The sequence below is a fragment of the Gymnodraco acuticeps genome, unplaced genomic scaffold (assembly GCF_902827175.1).
Source record: "Gymnodraco acuticeps unplaced genomic scaffold, fGymAcu1.1, whole genome shotgun sequence".
NCBI classification, from domain to species: Eukaryota; Metazoa; Chordata; class Actinopteri; order Perciformes; family Bathydraconidae; genus Gymnodraco; species Gymnodraco acuticeps.
Window position 1 is genome coordinate 1,865,985 of NW_022989947.1, and position 14,786 is coordinate 1,880,770.

The 14,786-nt window shown below is 40.6% G+C and overlaps 2 protein-coding genes across 7 annotated transcripts; both read right to left on the reverse strand.

Annotated features, from left to right (window-relative positions):
• Window positions 1-2,905: 2,905 nt before the first annotated feature.
• Window positions 2,906-10,871, reverse strand: LOC117542599 (heterogeneous nuclear ribonucleoprotein R). Of its 6 annotated transcripts, XR_004568460.1 has the most exons (15): window positions 10,666-10,871; window positions 9,946-10,106; window positions 9,711-9,829; window positions 9,508-9,615; window positions 9,276-9,389; window positions 8,908-9,084; window positions 8,572-8,707; window positions 8,247-8,452; window positions 8,012-8,161; window positions 7,810-7,931; window positions 6,832-7,370; window positions 4,908-4,968; window positions 3,915-3,971; window positions 3,250-3,383; window positions 2,906-3,150 (listed from the first exon to the last, which is right to left on the reverse strand). XR_004568460.1 is itself a non-coding variant. In XM_034210364.1 (13 exons), the coding sequence occupies exons 2-12, from the start codon at window positions 10,100-10,102 to the stop codon at window positions 4,934-4,936; spliced, it is 1,863 nt and encodes a 620-aa protein (XP_034066255.1). In that variant the 5' UTR covers window positions 10,103-10,106; window positions 10,666-10,871; the 3' UTR covers window positions 2,906-3,971; window positions 4,908-4,933. The 6 variants fall into 6 exon arrangements, 3 of the variants coding, with proteins under 3 accessions (XP_034066255.1, XP_034066254.1, XP_034066253.1); XR_004568458.1 differs by having other exon boundaries at window positions 2,906-3,383; XR_004568459.1 differs by having other exon boundaries at window positions 3,250-4,968.
• A 166-nt stretch (window positions 10,872-11,037) lies between these two features.
• LOC117542600 (ATPase inhibitor A, mitochondrial-like) lies at window positions 11,038-12,803 on the reverse strand. The gene is made up of 3 exons (XM_034210365.1): window positions 12,658-12,803; window positions 11,731-11,840; window positions 11,038-11,629 (listed from the first exon to the last, which is right to left on the reverse strand). The coding sequence occupies exons 1-3, from the start codon at window positions 12,727-12,729 to the stop codon at window positions 11,488-11,490; spliced, it is 324 nt and encodes a 107-aa protein (XP_034066256.1). The 5' UTR covers window positions 12,730-12,803; the 3' UTR covers window positions 11,038-11,487.
• Between the last annotated feature and the right edge of the window lie 1,983 nt (window positions 12,804-14,786).

Sequence of the window (14,786 nt, forward strand, 5' to 3'; positions counted from 1 at the left end):
ACCGACTAACTCCCCTTTCGTGTATGTACAGCTCTCAACATGCCCAGACTTGTAGTGATGTTCACCTCGTTTTATACTTTTCCCCTAATTCTGAAAGAAACAGGTGAAATTTGCTAACGTGACGGCCGTCTTTGTGATGGTGACGCGTTTTGTGCGAGACCAGAGACCTGTAGTTCACTGAGCGGTTTCACACACAAAAATGTGTAACTTCACAGTTTTACGACACATTTTTATTTTTTTGACTTGTAAAATGTTCTTTTAAATTGACAAACATCATATGTGTCATTCGTGGCACAATTCAAACAGGATCAAAAGATAACCTTTCTCTCTCCATTGACTTCAATGTATAATTTTCCGCTTCCGGGGTCCCATGGAGGCTCCCGGAAGGGGAGGGACTTCACCTCTCTATACGTCCCGCTGCCTCCTGATGCTGCAGCCATTTCATGAAGTGAAGGAGGTTTTCCTTCTATAAAACAGCTGCGGGCAGCAGATACCGCGAGAGTCCCGGACATGAATTCATAGATCAAGGCAGACTGGTTTACTCTCCTGTTTTGCCAATCCGGTGCTTAAACAAATAGCTACACCTAGTGCTGCGTACCGGTACGCCGAACCGGTACTGGACTTGTAAAAAGTTTCGGTTCAAGTCCGGTTAAAACCGGAACGTCGGGAACCGGTACTTGGACTCGCAAAAAAACTAGCACTTACGTATATTCTGGTGTCTGTGGTTATTTAAACATTCCCTGATAAACGTTATTCAGCGTCAATAAATGAGTGCTAATCCCAGTGTGCTCAGTGTACAACATCACATGTCATTTCACCTTCGATTCACGGTTTGAAAATGTAGCATTTCGCCACATGCTAATGCTAACCGGAAGTGAATAATTTTCAGAATAAAAGTATTAAGTTAATAGTGTGAACTTCCGGTTTTTTCAGAATAAAACTGATTTAAATTAAATAGTGTATTTAATTCAAAATTACGCCATATCAACATTGATTTTAATTTCTAACAGTATGTATGTATATCACTATGTATGTAGTATGTACTGTATAATGTACACATGTAGAGTTGTAGAAAATACATGGTGTACAGACAGTACAATACACTCTGACTGTACAGTCACTACAGTGTAGTGGACTCAGGGACTGTTTGGTTACTTTAGTTTGGTAAATGAAATAAATGTTTGAACTTTGTAGTAGTTCACTGTAGTTGCTGTCATAAGTCATTTGTAGACTAAGTGGCAAAAAGTTTTTTTTTTTACATTTGTACTTTGTAGAGAAATCTAGACACAAGTTGGAAGGGAGCACAACACACCTGACGAGTTTGAATTTGAGTTGATTATGAGTTAATTTTCAATTGATAATTAGCTCACAATAAGTTCACTTTAGTTACTCACACAACTTGACACAAGCCATGGGTTCGTCCGGACCTGAACCTGAACCTCTGGACTTGAGTCCGGACCTGAACCTGAATGTGAGTCCAGGTACGCAGCACTACCCTGGCCGACATGTCCTTAAAATGAAGTCCGAGTTTGAAATATATCTCAAATAATGTATGCACTGCCATTTCCCCACATAAACATAACAGTCTGCAATTAAACAGTCGTCTCCTGTTCGCTCCTCTTCCTACTTGGCGCACCGGTAACTTTCTCGTGCGCACGAGAGGCTGAGACCAGGCTGATCCGCCGAATCCCTCGGAACATCATAAAAGCCATGGCATTTTTAACAGTTTTCTAGTGAAAGTTTAACCAGGCTACTGGATGAAATAATATGACTGGTATAGCTGCAAAAATTAAACACTTTTTGAAAAAAATATGATGAAATATTTTTATATATTTATAATTCTGCAAATATTACGATAAACTCACAGCTATTTCGCGGCCAGGCAGTAACACCTCCGCGGCCCGGGAACCCCTGCTCTATCGCACACATTCCACCAAGAACCAGGACAGTATACAGTCCATGGTCGTTACCAGCCTTTACATTTCCTGTAAAGTTACGTGAATGCATCTCGTGAACATCAGTAATCTACAACTCCTGCACAAGCTTAATTAAAACCCCATATTTAAGAACGATGGACTAAAACGGTTGTACATTTTCTGAATTACGTAATCTATATCATCGTTAAAAACCCTGCTCCTCCACAACGGGTTTGGCATAAACCACCCTACCTTTAATCACGATTTTGCAGCAGTGAAAAACTGACAGTGTTCCACCCATTGTGTTTACATGCCCCACGGTTAGACATCCCACTAATATATTCTAATTTCCTGTGTGGAATAGGATAAGCATCACTATAATGCTCATTACAGACTTTGTGTCAATGATTCCTAATGTAAACCTTATGGTGGAGCAATGTCCCTCTGCTTTTTCAGTGAATGTACTACTTTAAATGTGTTGTTAATAAAGTTGCCTTGCCTTGAATACGATTCATGCAACATTCAATATTATAATTTATTTGTATTGGCACAATAAAAAACAAGCAACCGTTTTAAGTGCAAATCAGATATATCTGAAAAAATATGTAATACTAGAATAATAACGTAAAAAGTTAAACAACTAAACTTCAGAACAATATTTCAATTGTTATAAAAAATTAAGAAAAACTACCTACCAACATGGATACCACTTGTTATTGGTTGCTCCTCACTGTTGATGTTAAGCGGAGTGGATAAAGTGCTAGAAGTACAATTTGGGTATACCAATAGAACAGCTCTGAATATCAAATCCAATGACTTTCCATTACCAATATCTTAAAATTCAAGGACAGAACACGGTATAGTTTGAGACAAGGGTCAAGGTTAATTAACTGCTAGAATGAGAAGTAGCAGGCTCACGGACACAATTAAAAAGAGGTTTGACACCGCACAGTAATATGTGTAAGTATAGCGACAAAGACAGAGACATATTTACAGAGTTGATAAAAGTCTTTATTTTGCACATATATCAATTCAAGCATTTTTAATAACCAATGTCTATTTACTAAAACGTTCCAAGTCTTACCTCACAAATGTAAAGACTTCCAAGGATCCGTGAGATCTATGACATTACTCAAGACTGCTGTACTACATACATATATATGTACTATATACATATATATATAAATAGGTTTATATGCACTAGTCTTTGATCCAATAAAGACTTGTCATTAACCTGAGGACACCAAGAAGTTGATTTGAGCAATATAAAGACTCCAAGCCAAAACTTAATCCAATACAAGAGTTGACCCATTAATCCACAATTATTTCTCACCTGTGTCGGCAGCTGACCTGGAAAAAGGGCATTCAGCTCATGTTCCAACGAGTTCTGGCCCCGGTCCAGCCTGCAGTTCATCCTGAGCGCTGTGAAACCATCTGGCTCACAGCGAGCAGTCTCCTGACTCGGAGCTAGAAAAGGACCACACAGAAAAGGACATGTTAACCAACCATGGTTAATCCATTCCTAAGCATCAACATGACCATCACCACCATCAAAACACAGGAGACATACTCCATTATCTTCAAAATGATGCAATAATAGCTAAAACATCTGAAAAAAAGTATATGCCAGATATGTAACATGAAGTATCTTTAAAAAAAAAGTTACAGAATATATTTGCTCTGGGAAGTAAGATCATAAAAAGGTGAACAATTGTTCCTTTTGCAGCCTTGAACAGTTTGCAAGGATAATTCATTGAATGCATACATTACTTTCTTGTGTACTGTCAATATTTGTATGTTGTTAGGTGCTGCCATGTGTGGCTGTGTATATCTGTTTCTGTGTGTTTGGAGGTAAAAATACAAATAACTTTGCAATAATACATTTCAACTTAATAGACAACGAAATCAAACATTATGCTCCAAAATACTAGTCATTTCAAAGAGGCAGAAATATAGTGCAACTTTCTGAGCATTAGTACAGATAATGAACAATCTTACCAATCCATCCCTTCCATTTGTGTGAACCCATTCAGGATGGGGCAGCTCCTTTACTGCCTGGTGACAAGAGGCAACATATAGAGACACAGTTCTGATGTGAGAAACTGTAAAGGAAACTCCAGCATTTGATGGCACTTTAATGCAAAACAAAACGTGTGAAACAATGAGCTTCCTGATGTTACCATGTGCTCCCTTTTTCATCCTTACCTGTGCAATATAAATACTGTGGCCTATCTACTGCCATCTTGTGGAGTTATGATGTACAGACATCTGTTTAGAGGCACGGCCATTGTTCCAACATCAGCCAATTTAATCAGTATTTCATTCGGATCGCCCCTGCTAGTTAAATACATTTAAACAACAGCTTCTAAAGTGTTATCTACATTTTACTCAAAGCATTTCCAGCTCAGGAAATGCCCAACAAATGCAGCGTCGGATAAAAGGAACAATGGATCATTATTCGTGCTGGTGTTAAACTGCTGCCTCTAGCGGTGTGGGAAGGGAAACGTTCACCACCACCCTCCCTTTCAGAGTGTGTGTGTGTGTGTGTGTGTGTGTGTGTGTGTGTAGACAGCTGAGAAGATTTTGGTGCAGGGAGCCAAGACAAGCAACAGGTGTTTGCAGGGTTTAAGGGTTCACAGCACTTTCCAGATCTTCCGGCTTGTGCAGGACTTTTCATTTTGCCTAAGGGGGATAATATTCACTATGTCTGAAGGAAATACATATTCCTCATGGGTTTAAGCCCCAGAAACATACTGATAAAATTTAATTGTAATATTCCCAATGATTCTTCAGTCAACTTTTATGACTTAGGTTCGTCATAGCCTGGAAAATAACAATTGACTCTCCTACTGAATTAACAGAAGCTTGATTCATAGTGCAGTATATTAGTAAGAAAACAATTAAAAGAATAAAGCATAATTACGGCTAGTGTTTCTCCAGTGATTACATTAGCTAGGAGAGGAGACAGTACTCTGTGCAAGGCTAGCTCACCCTCGAGTACCGTTCAGGGGAGTTCCTCATTCTAGCGCTGCGGCTCTCAATGCTTCACCACCTAGGCAGGTTGGAATAAGAGGACAGACACATGAAACAAAATACAATGATACCATGGAACCACAAGGCAGATGCTAAAAACACTTTCTATGGTAAACAAATTAGGTGGTCACTTGTTATGGCAGAAGGCACGTTTTAGAATTGTAAACCTTTGGATGGTCAGATCCTTGGTGTCTTCAAAAAAGGGAGCAGAGATGGTTCAGATGATTAAAAACGAAATCGAGAAAACTCAGCATACACGTACAAATCCATTCAGAGTTAAATATGACGTTCCAGCTGTTGTAAAAGGTGTCAGTATCAGGATCATACCAGAGCAAGTGACATTCCACCATTATTCAAGATTGCCCGTCAGTAAAGTTTGTTTGCACAGGTATACAAGGTATACGCTTCAATAAATGTTCACCTGCCAAGACAAAAAAAAAATTGGAGCGCGACTAAACTTCATCCCATAATAACATGCACAACATTGTTAAATCTCTGCTAATGTTCTGCACATGAAATTGGTTCCTTAGCCGTATCCCAAAAATATGTATTTGGATGGCGCCGAAGAGGTCGAATGGAAAGAAAAAGGACAGTTCTAATTTAACGATTGTTAAGCTCATTTGGCACCCACCATTTTCACAAAGATAAATGTACCTATATGAAGCACTCAGTGTTTTCCTGTTCTTCATGAATGGCAGATAAGTGGATTTAGTGAGGCATACACTGTTTACCTGTGCAAACAAACTGTGACAGGTACAATCTTGAGTAAAAGCAATAAGTCACATTTGCAGTTGTTGGTATTTCTGTGATATTCTGTAAATAAAATTGAGTGCAGGAAATGACTGTAGTCCGACGTAACATGCACTGAAAATTAAAAAGGGTTAAAATCCTGTTATCATCCTCTTTTCAGTATTTGTATTATTCCTTTGAGGCAAGAAATTTGACTTGGAAAGAAGATCTTCATCCAAATGAGAGAATTGAGGTAAAATCAAATCAAATACTGACAACACTGAATTTGAGTATCTGACAATTGACTGATGCTCAGCTGAGTTTTATTGAAACGGAACAAACGTAAAAGTTATAAATACAAAGAACATCAGAACAAACTGCTATGGCTCTTAAGGTAAGCCAAACCAAATTCTATTGGGCAAGTTCAAAGAAAACATAGGAAGTTATGGTATCAGTTTAAAAAAAAAAACACAATTTGTCTACCGCTAGAAATGCTAGGCATACACTTTGAACATTACAAAACTTTGATTTCTTCCTTCCTGTGGATTCTTTTCTCCACCATTGCAAAAAATGAAGTATGAAGCTCTAACCATATGCATTTATTTACAAGCAAGTCCCTAAGCAACTATGAGAAACCACAAATAAAGGGAGTACAAGGGGGGAAGGGGCATGGACAAAAACTTCCTACAAGGCAATATCATTATTTAATGTCCTCTCAGACTTTTGGGAATCAATGTCCACTTTGTAAATGTTCATTGTTGGCTTTAAATTAATCAGGAACAAAATGTAACAATAAAAGTGTTTCGTGTATTTTTAAAAATGTCCCAATGTAAGAGTAAGAAATGATTCACCACAACGGTTACGTTCACTTCTTCAGCCAAAAGGCTTTCCAGCCAATCACTTCGAGCCAATTCTGGGGTCTGTCCATTTTTTTCTGACATATGTACAGATTTTTTTTTTTCATGAGGGGTGAAGAATAAAAAGTCAATCAAAAAATTGTGGCCAATCTCCTGTAATTTTTTTTCCTTTTTATTGTTGTTTTTCTCTTTTTTTGTTGTCACTTTGCCAAATACCTTTGGGTGCATCTACTTCCACTGCTGCCCATAAGAATCCTGTGAAAACTCCATGGTGTCATTACTGTAACCATAGTTACCGGAATAGTCGGCCCCCTGCTGCAGGGGCTGCTGGGCGATGGGCTGGGACCCCCAGTTCTGCTGGTTGTTGGTCTGGCGGCGCTTGGAGTCAGGCTGGTTGAACACATCCGCCTTCCTCTTCCCGCCGACGTTCCCCCCGCGGTTTCCTCTGGCCCCGCGTGGCCCGCGGCCTCTCTGCGGCTGGAAAGGGGCTCCCCGCCCCCCGCGGCCACCCCTAGGACCACCGAGGGGGGGTCCCCTTTGGGCGTAGCCCCCACGGCCTCGCGCCGGGGGTGCCCCACGAGCTCTAGGTGGAGGAGGCCCCCCCCTGCTAGGACGAGTACCACGGCCCCTCATGCTGTAGACATCTTCATAGCCGTAGTAAGGGTCTTCATAGCCACCACGGTAGTCATGATAGTCGTAGCCATAGTAGTCATCATAGTAGTCGTCATACCCATAGTAATCAGGGGGATAGGAATAGCCCCCCCGGCCACCGCGACCCCTGCCTCGGCCTGGTGGCGGCATGCGTGGAGGGGGGTAGTAGTAATAGTCATCATACCTGCAGAGGGGAGGACAAGTTAATTTAATGATTCCTTATGAGATAATACACTTATGCCTAAAGCATTTTAAACTGTAAATTAGCCAAGCAGCTAACAAAGTTAAGCAGCTAAACTTAACTTTGTTCATATCTCTTTTACTCTTACTTAGTTTAAGTCACTCTCCGACAGAACAGAGCATCGCAGTTTGGCTTTTAGTTTTTTTCGAATTTTGCTGAAACACAGCAGCTAATATTGCTAGAAAGAACAACAAGTCGGCGTACTGCCAAGTGTTTGAATTATGTCTCTGCTCAATACAGAGTGTGTTTGCAAAGCCCAACCCTCTGGGAAAAACAGAGTTCAGCGAAGAGAGAGAAACTACCTCAACAATAAAATGTGTATTAACTCACATACTGAGCTTTCAGGGAAAACACTGGAGTCCCATATGTCTCTGTTACTCACCCAGAAATCCTAGTGGTCTGGCGAGCTGCTTGTCGCTCTTTCCTCTTTTTATCTGGCGGCTTTGCCAGGACGATCTCAATTTCCTCTCCTCCTAGCTCCTTCCCGTTCATCTCATCCATTGCCTAACCAAACAAAACGATAAATTACTGTAACATACATGGCGATAATCAGACATGCAACACAACTTGAATGAAAAACACACCTTTACAGCAGCATCCCTCTCCTCAAAATGGACAAAAGCATAATCTTTCAATTTCTTCACTCGCTCCAGCTTTCCAAACTGAGAGAAGGTCTTTTCAAGAAGCTCTTCAGTCACTGATGTGGCCAGCTTTCTTACAAAGAGCACCTTGACCTATGAAATCAAAAACAAAGAGACAGTTTGTTGCCCTGTAGAAAATGCATGTTTGTGTTTTAAAGAGAAAATATATGGAACCAACCTTGGCCATGACCTCGGCGTCTGGCTCAGCAACAGGGTCGGCCCACTCCACAGTGACCGGGTTCCCCCACACCTTCACTTTGCCGCTCATCAGGCGGCGGCGAGCCTGCGCTGCAGACTTGTGATCTTCGTACTCCAGGAAACAGAAGCCGCGGTTCTTCTTCTTGTCATCTGGCTGGTGGTACAATATGACCTCTTGGAGACCCTCTGTGAGATAGACAATAACATCTCTAACTTCCAAAACAGTTGTCCTGTCTATAATCCTAAATTAATTTATTTTAAAAGAAGTTACTGACAAAAATCTCCCTCCTTGCTTTGGGACTGACCTGTAACTTTGCCAAAGTCTTCCAATATACTTTCCCTTGTCTTGTTCTTTGGAATTGATCCGACAAACAGGCGATTGTTTGCAACAGATATACAGACTCCCAAGTACTTGCCAGGGCGGATTTCATGGTTATCACACTGAAAATGAAATCATGTGAAACTCATTATAAATGAACACCAACTTTAAGAATTAGGCCATTTTAAGCTTGTATCCTTTTAAATAATACTCCATATATCAAATACGACTATTTCAAACTGTCTCCAGCATTCCTTTAAAACTAACTCAGTTGTTATATAATTTGATGCATTTCTTCAAAAGGCTATACCATGCTACTTACAAGCTTTACAGCCTTTTGTGCATCATCCTTATTGCAGTACGTGATGAAGGCGTAACCCCTGTTCTGACCAGAGAGAGGGTCCATCATTAGCCTAAGGTCCCAGATGGAACCGGCCGACTCAAAGAGAGGCACCAGCTCATCTTCATACAAATCCCTTGGGATTTTCCCAACAAACACCTGAAAAATAAAGGAGAAACAGGTGGACAAGTGTTAGGATTTGTTCATAAATACATATCATGTTTTGCAGAATTATAAATGGTGTAACAAGTATCATGTAATGGTGCTGTAACACAGATCTAATACAGTTTCCCCCATAAATATGAGACATTGAATAATGAGAGGCTGCTTTATAGACGTCTCTAATCTACCTCTGTTCCAATCCCTGGTTGTATTCCTTTGAACACATCCTCAGGTGGGGGACCTCCGTACTTTCTCTGCCCTGTGGTGACATCCAGGGTGTATCCCGTCCGCTCTAACAGAGTCTGAAAAACAACAACAAACAACAACATTAATTGAGCAGCATGACTGTGCAGGAATGTTTGAATGACATTCATTCTAATCCATTTATGCAACAAAGCTCTGCTTCAGTAGTTTGTTTACCTTGATTTTCGCCTCATCTGGGCCCTTTGTGGATTCCTGTACTTTACTTCCTTGTTTTTCTCTCTGTCTGTAAGTCTTCATGACTCCACAAAGGAAAGCACTTTTATTCTATATAACAAAAAGAAAAAAAGTTATTATTTTGTCTACAATAACATGAAACTCCTCACCAAGACAGAAAGGCAGTAATCCATTCAAGTATTTACCTGTACGTGGGACAGGTCGCTCTCTTTGAACTGCTGCAGCACAGTCAGTGCCCCCTCCTCATTGAACTCACGCAGGGCATCAATGGCCCTTTCATCGAGGTCAACATACGCGACCAAGCCTACATTTAAAAAGCATGTTCAGTTAGTACAAGCTACAGTAGATATCTGCTATACTCCAGCCCAGCTTCTTAATATGACATGTCAAAGTTCTTAGAGACAAAAAACTCTCATCCACCTGTCAGGAAAATGTTATCCAAACTTTCAGCAACTTTCTGGGGCAGCCCAGCATCAATGAGCGTCTGGTAGTTATCTGTGTGTGTTGTTGTCACATCCATGGGCTCTTCTTCCTCCTTAACCAGGGCAGAGCTACCGTTTACCTCAGCGGCAGCCATTGTCCTGTAGACGGATAAGATAACCCTTTATTAGTCTCACAGTTGAGACATTTCATAAATAAGAAACTGTTATTAAGCAACTTGTTTTCAAACGGATAGATGTTGTGATCTGACTTTTAACCATAAACGTTACTTTATTGATGAAATACAAGCAATTTCTAAAAACCGTAAAATCAGCAAACTATGAATTACATGCATTATAAACACTGTTAGACAAATGAAATACATGTGAAAAGGAGAAGATATTGCACGGTAACATAACATGGTTACTTAGGAAGACACCGTCCCGCCCCCTTCACATGCAGCCTGCTAGCTACAGAGGTTGACACATTTTATTTTCATATTTACATGCAGTCATACACTGGGCGAACGCTATATATTTACGGTCACATAAAATGGGCAGTTTTCAGAGCATAATATATGTTAAATTATAATCTTGAGCCAACAGTGCTAATGTTTAGCGGGCTAGCTAACGAGTTTATGTGAAGGCCTCGGCGTGCAGAAAGACAGTTTTCAGACACATGCTTTGTACAAGGTGCCAACACATAGTTAGCATAACTCACCAGTCTGATTCAGGACGCTAACAATGGCGTGTGTTAAAATGCGGAACGATTAACTTGTCGCACGTAAAAAAATGACAATTATGAAGAATACGTTTGAGTCCAACCCACGAGACAAATTTCCAGACAGCTACGGTCTCGTCGTCGGCTCGCCCGAACAACGCCACCGCTCAGCAACGCTCGCGAGATTTGGTGGGGAAACGCGCAGTGGGGCAGGTGTTCGTTTTGACTACTTTACATGGCGATTTGCAGCATAGTCCCTTCTTATTATACATGCATGCATAGTCCTCGCCAACTGTAATGTCACAGATGTATTATATCCGTTAGTATCATTCCTGTATCTTGTGAAAAGTATGAAATAATACTTGACACAAATTAGGGAAGAAGATTTAATTCCACACACAAAATTAGAGGATAGTTACATCCAATTGAAGTAGCAAAGATATTCAGCACGTAATCGGGCAACAAGAGGACTTAAAAACAAGTGCTTCATCATCAACTACCAAACCACAGAGGATGAACTTTGACTGACACAACTTCAGCCCAATGATATTCTTCATCTGTTTTGTGCAGACCTAAAACAGGTTCAACCTTATTTTCGAATAAACACAGTTGACCCAAAGCATACAAACAGCTGACATTTTGGAAATAAACAAAGGACATACAAAAAGCCACACACATTTGCAAAAGCTTTAATGAAATACAAAAATTAAGTGCTTTATTGGTATTAATTAAGGCAGTTCAAAGTGGACCTGCCTTGGCCAGCAGCAAACCAATCAATAGAAGATATTGATTGACTTTGGAATCAGATGATGATAACTGGCTTTAGTCGTCATGGTTCAGCTTTCTAATTTTGCCCTTGTGGCGGTCAATCTCCCTTTGTAGGCGCTCAATCTCCGTTTTGTGGTGCTCAATCTCCTCTGAATGATGCTTCCTCAGTGCCTCCATCTGCGCCTTCTCCTTTTGCCTGCAGGTTAGAAGTGGCTGGGTTAAAATCATGTGTGAAACCATGGCCACAGGCATGAGCATATTACAATGTGATAACAAATATACCGGCGTCTTTCTCACCTGAAGTAATGCTCCTCTTGTGCTTGTCTCTTTCCAAATGCACCCCCTGCCTCCCTCACAGAGCCTCCTCCACCTCCACCTTTGCCCGCTCCCTTGCCCAACTCTCCAAGCTGGTGGTCAACAGAATTGTATTTGTTAGATATCAAAAATACACATTTAAAGGATCCTCTTGTTTGTAAATCAAATGAGGTTGCTTAAAATATTTGAATAACTTATATCTAACAAATAACTCAATTAAGGTCTTCCTCCTATTGCTCATTGTGTGAACTGAACTACAATACAATCAATGTCTTTATCTGTAAGGGAAAGATAATAGCCATAAATCAAGAACAACACAATGATTGATAAAACATATTACATAACCCTTTAACAATCTCAGCAAAGGCACAGGCAGTTCATTCTTTTTTTGCAAGACATGGCAACGCATATTTAATGTATGTTTCTATACTCTTACCGCGAAAGGTGACACACCTGTAACTCCTTGCTCCTTAACCTACTTGCTGTCTATGCAGACGTGTGTATTTTTGGAAAAACCTAAATGTATGCTATGACTGTGTCAAAAGTACTAAGATTATTTACTCACTGGCAATATCATAATGAAAAACACAAGTGTTAAGTAGCATCTAATTAAATAGTAACATTAATTTAGTAAAATGTTCTTCCTTAGATTCAAGCCCTGCCAGTTAAACAGGATTTATATATTTCAGAGTTCAAGATTAGCAACATTAAATTGTAGCCATAAGCAACATGCTGCAGTCTTGACTTGAGTCTTGACGACCCGCACAATATAGTTGATCCCTAAATATAACTAAGCAAGTAGCTAGCCTTGCTAACTTAGTCCGAAAACAACTACTCCTGCTGATATGAGCAAGCTAATGCTAACAGAAAGTCAACATCTGTCACCAGTCCACCGCAGTGTGACAGTACCTGATCAGATGCCATTCGTATCTGAGAGGCGACGCACCTCCGGAGGTCTGCTCTGAGGAGAAATCGTGCCATTTTTTTATATGTAAAACTGCAACAGGGCAGATAAAGAAAACGCGGACAGTTGAAGGTAGTAAACGCCTCATAAGGGAGCACCTCTGATACATGTTTGCTTTCTTGCTGCCACCAGGCGGCGAGGGGTAAGAATGCAGAAGGTATGTACAGTGGGCCAGGACCTTTAAATATACAGATGGCCAGGACTAAACTATGCAAGCAGCTCGTATATTTTCTTCGCTTACATAAATGCAGAGGTGGAACAAGTAGGCCTACTCAGATATTGTACTTGAGTAAAAGTAGAAGTACAAAAGTACGACGGAGTATTAGGGCCACACTTATAAGAAAAAAACAGAGAGATTTCGAGAATAAAGTCGTAATAATACGAGAATAAAGTCATAGTTACGAGAATAAAGTCGTAATATTACGAGAATAAAGTCATAGTTACGAGAATAATGTCGTAATATTACGAGAATAAAGTAATCGTTACGAGAATAAAGTAATAATTACGAGATTAAAGTCGTAGTTTCATTTGTGACTTGAGAAGCGGACTTGAAGGAGATTGTCTCCTTTCTGCAGGAGGAAATGGCTGGTTCTGGCCGACTACATTACATTACATTGCATTTAGCTGACGCTTTTATCCAAAGCGACTTACAATAAGTGCATTCGACCAACAAGATACAAACTTGAAGAAAACAGAATCATATTATCAGGTTTCATAGAGCTAAAACATTTCAAGTGCTACTCAACTGCTTTAGATAAGCCAGTCCTTTATTAGTATAAGTGCTTTGTTAGCAATTATTTGTTAGTAATTCTATCGCTCGAAGTGCAGTCGAAAGAGATGAGTTTTCAGTCTGCGCCGGAAGATGTGTACGCTTTCTGCTGTCCTGATTTCGATTCTTTCACACACACATACGGGTATTGGGCCGAGGGCGACACCGTACTTCCGGTATCCGCCGTTTTACGCGAGGTGCAAGCAGGCCAAGGGTTTAGCCGTACACCGTCTAGGTGTTGCTAAGCTTCCTGTACTGAATATCATAGTCTATTGCCTTAATCAATATCTAGTCAACTCTAAAATACCACATATATGCAATGGCATGATAATATTATTGTGACAAGTTCACCTGGTGTTTCCAGAAATTAGACGTCGATGCAGCCAAAATCGACGCAGTCTGTAAGGGCAATCCGACAACCCACACAGCTCTAGTTTACGCTGGTAACGACCTAGAGCACATCCCTCAAGTCCAGTGATGTAATCCGAAGACATGCAGCGATTTCTTCGGTCGTTAATTCAGAAAAAAAAACTAGTGCGCTCTGCCTTGCTACGTTAGCTAGCTGTTTATATTTGCACTTCCAGGATATTTGCACCTCCATGAAAATGGCGTATTTATATATATATATATGGCGCGTGTTGCATTGTGGGTAGCTCGTGACGTCACTGTGTGTGAAAGAATGGGGAGCTCATTCCGATTCCACTACAAGGCTATCGTTCGACTCCTTCTGGATCCAAAGCCTTGATTACAAGTCTCATCGTTTCTTGTGAAACAACAAATCCCCTTTGAACAGCTCGTAGATGTAACCAACGATAGCCTTGTAGTCGGCCAGAACCAGCCATTTTCTCCGGCAGAAAGGAGACAATCTCCTCCAAGTCCGTTTGGTTCTTTCTTCGAAATAATAGACATAGTATCTTGCACAACCTTTTAAAAGTTCTAATACTTATGATAATCTGATGCTGATGTGCCAAAAGATTAAAGGTGGGGTAGGTAAGTTTGAGAAACCGGCTCGAGATACACTTTTTGTTATATTCCATGGAATGCTCTTAACATCCCGATATCAATGAATATATAAATATTGTCCTTTGACAAAAAATTCATAAAAAAATGTCATCTGTGGAAGCCGTAATACTGTAAAAAGCACGACCAATCCGTTTAGCCGGCCCGGCTAAATGGAAAGGGGATTTGCCGCCCTGTCTGTCACGGCCCGTCTGTGACGGCCCGTCCACACAGCGGCGTGCGTTGAAGCTTCCAACGCTTCTGCCAATTCAGTTTGAATGGGGTGACGTCACTTTTAGCCGAACT

Excerpts from the sequence above, each read along its gene's own strand:
- LOC117542599 (XM_034210362.1), bottom strand. The coding sequence starts at position 10,102 with ATGGCTGCCGCTGAGGTAAACGGTAGCTCTGCCCTGGTTAAGGAGGAA. Across the intron at positions 9,830-9,945 it reads GGATAACATTTTCCTGACAG|GCTTGGTCGCGTATGTTGAC; the intron begins GTGGATGAGAGT and ends TTTTAAATGTAG. Across the intron at positions 7,371-7,809 it reads CAGACCACTAGGATTTCTGG|GTATGATGACTATTACTACT; the intron begins GTGAGTAACAGA and ends TCCCCTCTGCAG.
- LOC117542600 (XM_034210365.1), bottom strand. The coding sequence starts at position 12,729 with ATGGCACGATTTCTCCTCAGAGCAGACCTCCGGAGGTGCGTCGCCTCT. Across the intron at positions 11,841-12,657 it reads TACGAATGGCATCTGATCAG|CTTGGAGAGTTGGGCAAGGG; the intron begins GTACTGTCACAC and ends GTTGACCACCAG. Across the intron at positions 11,630-11,730 it reads CAAGAGGAGCATTACTTCAG|GCAAAAGGAGAAGGCGCAGA; the intron begins GTGAGAAAGACG and ends TCTAACCTGCAG.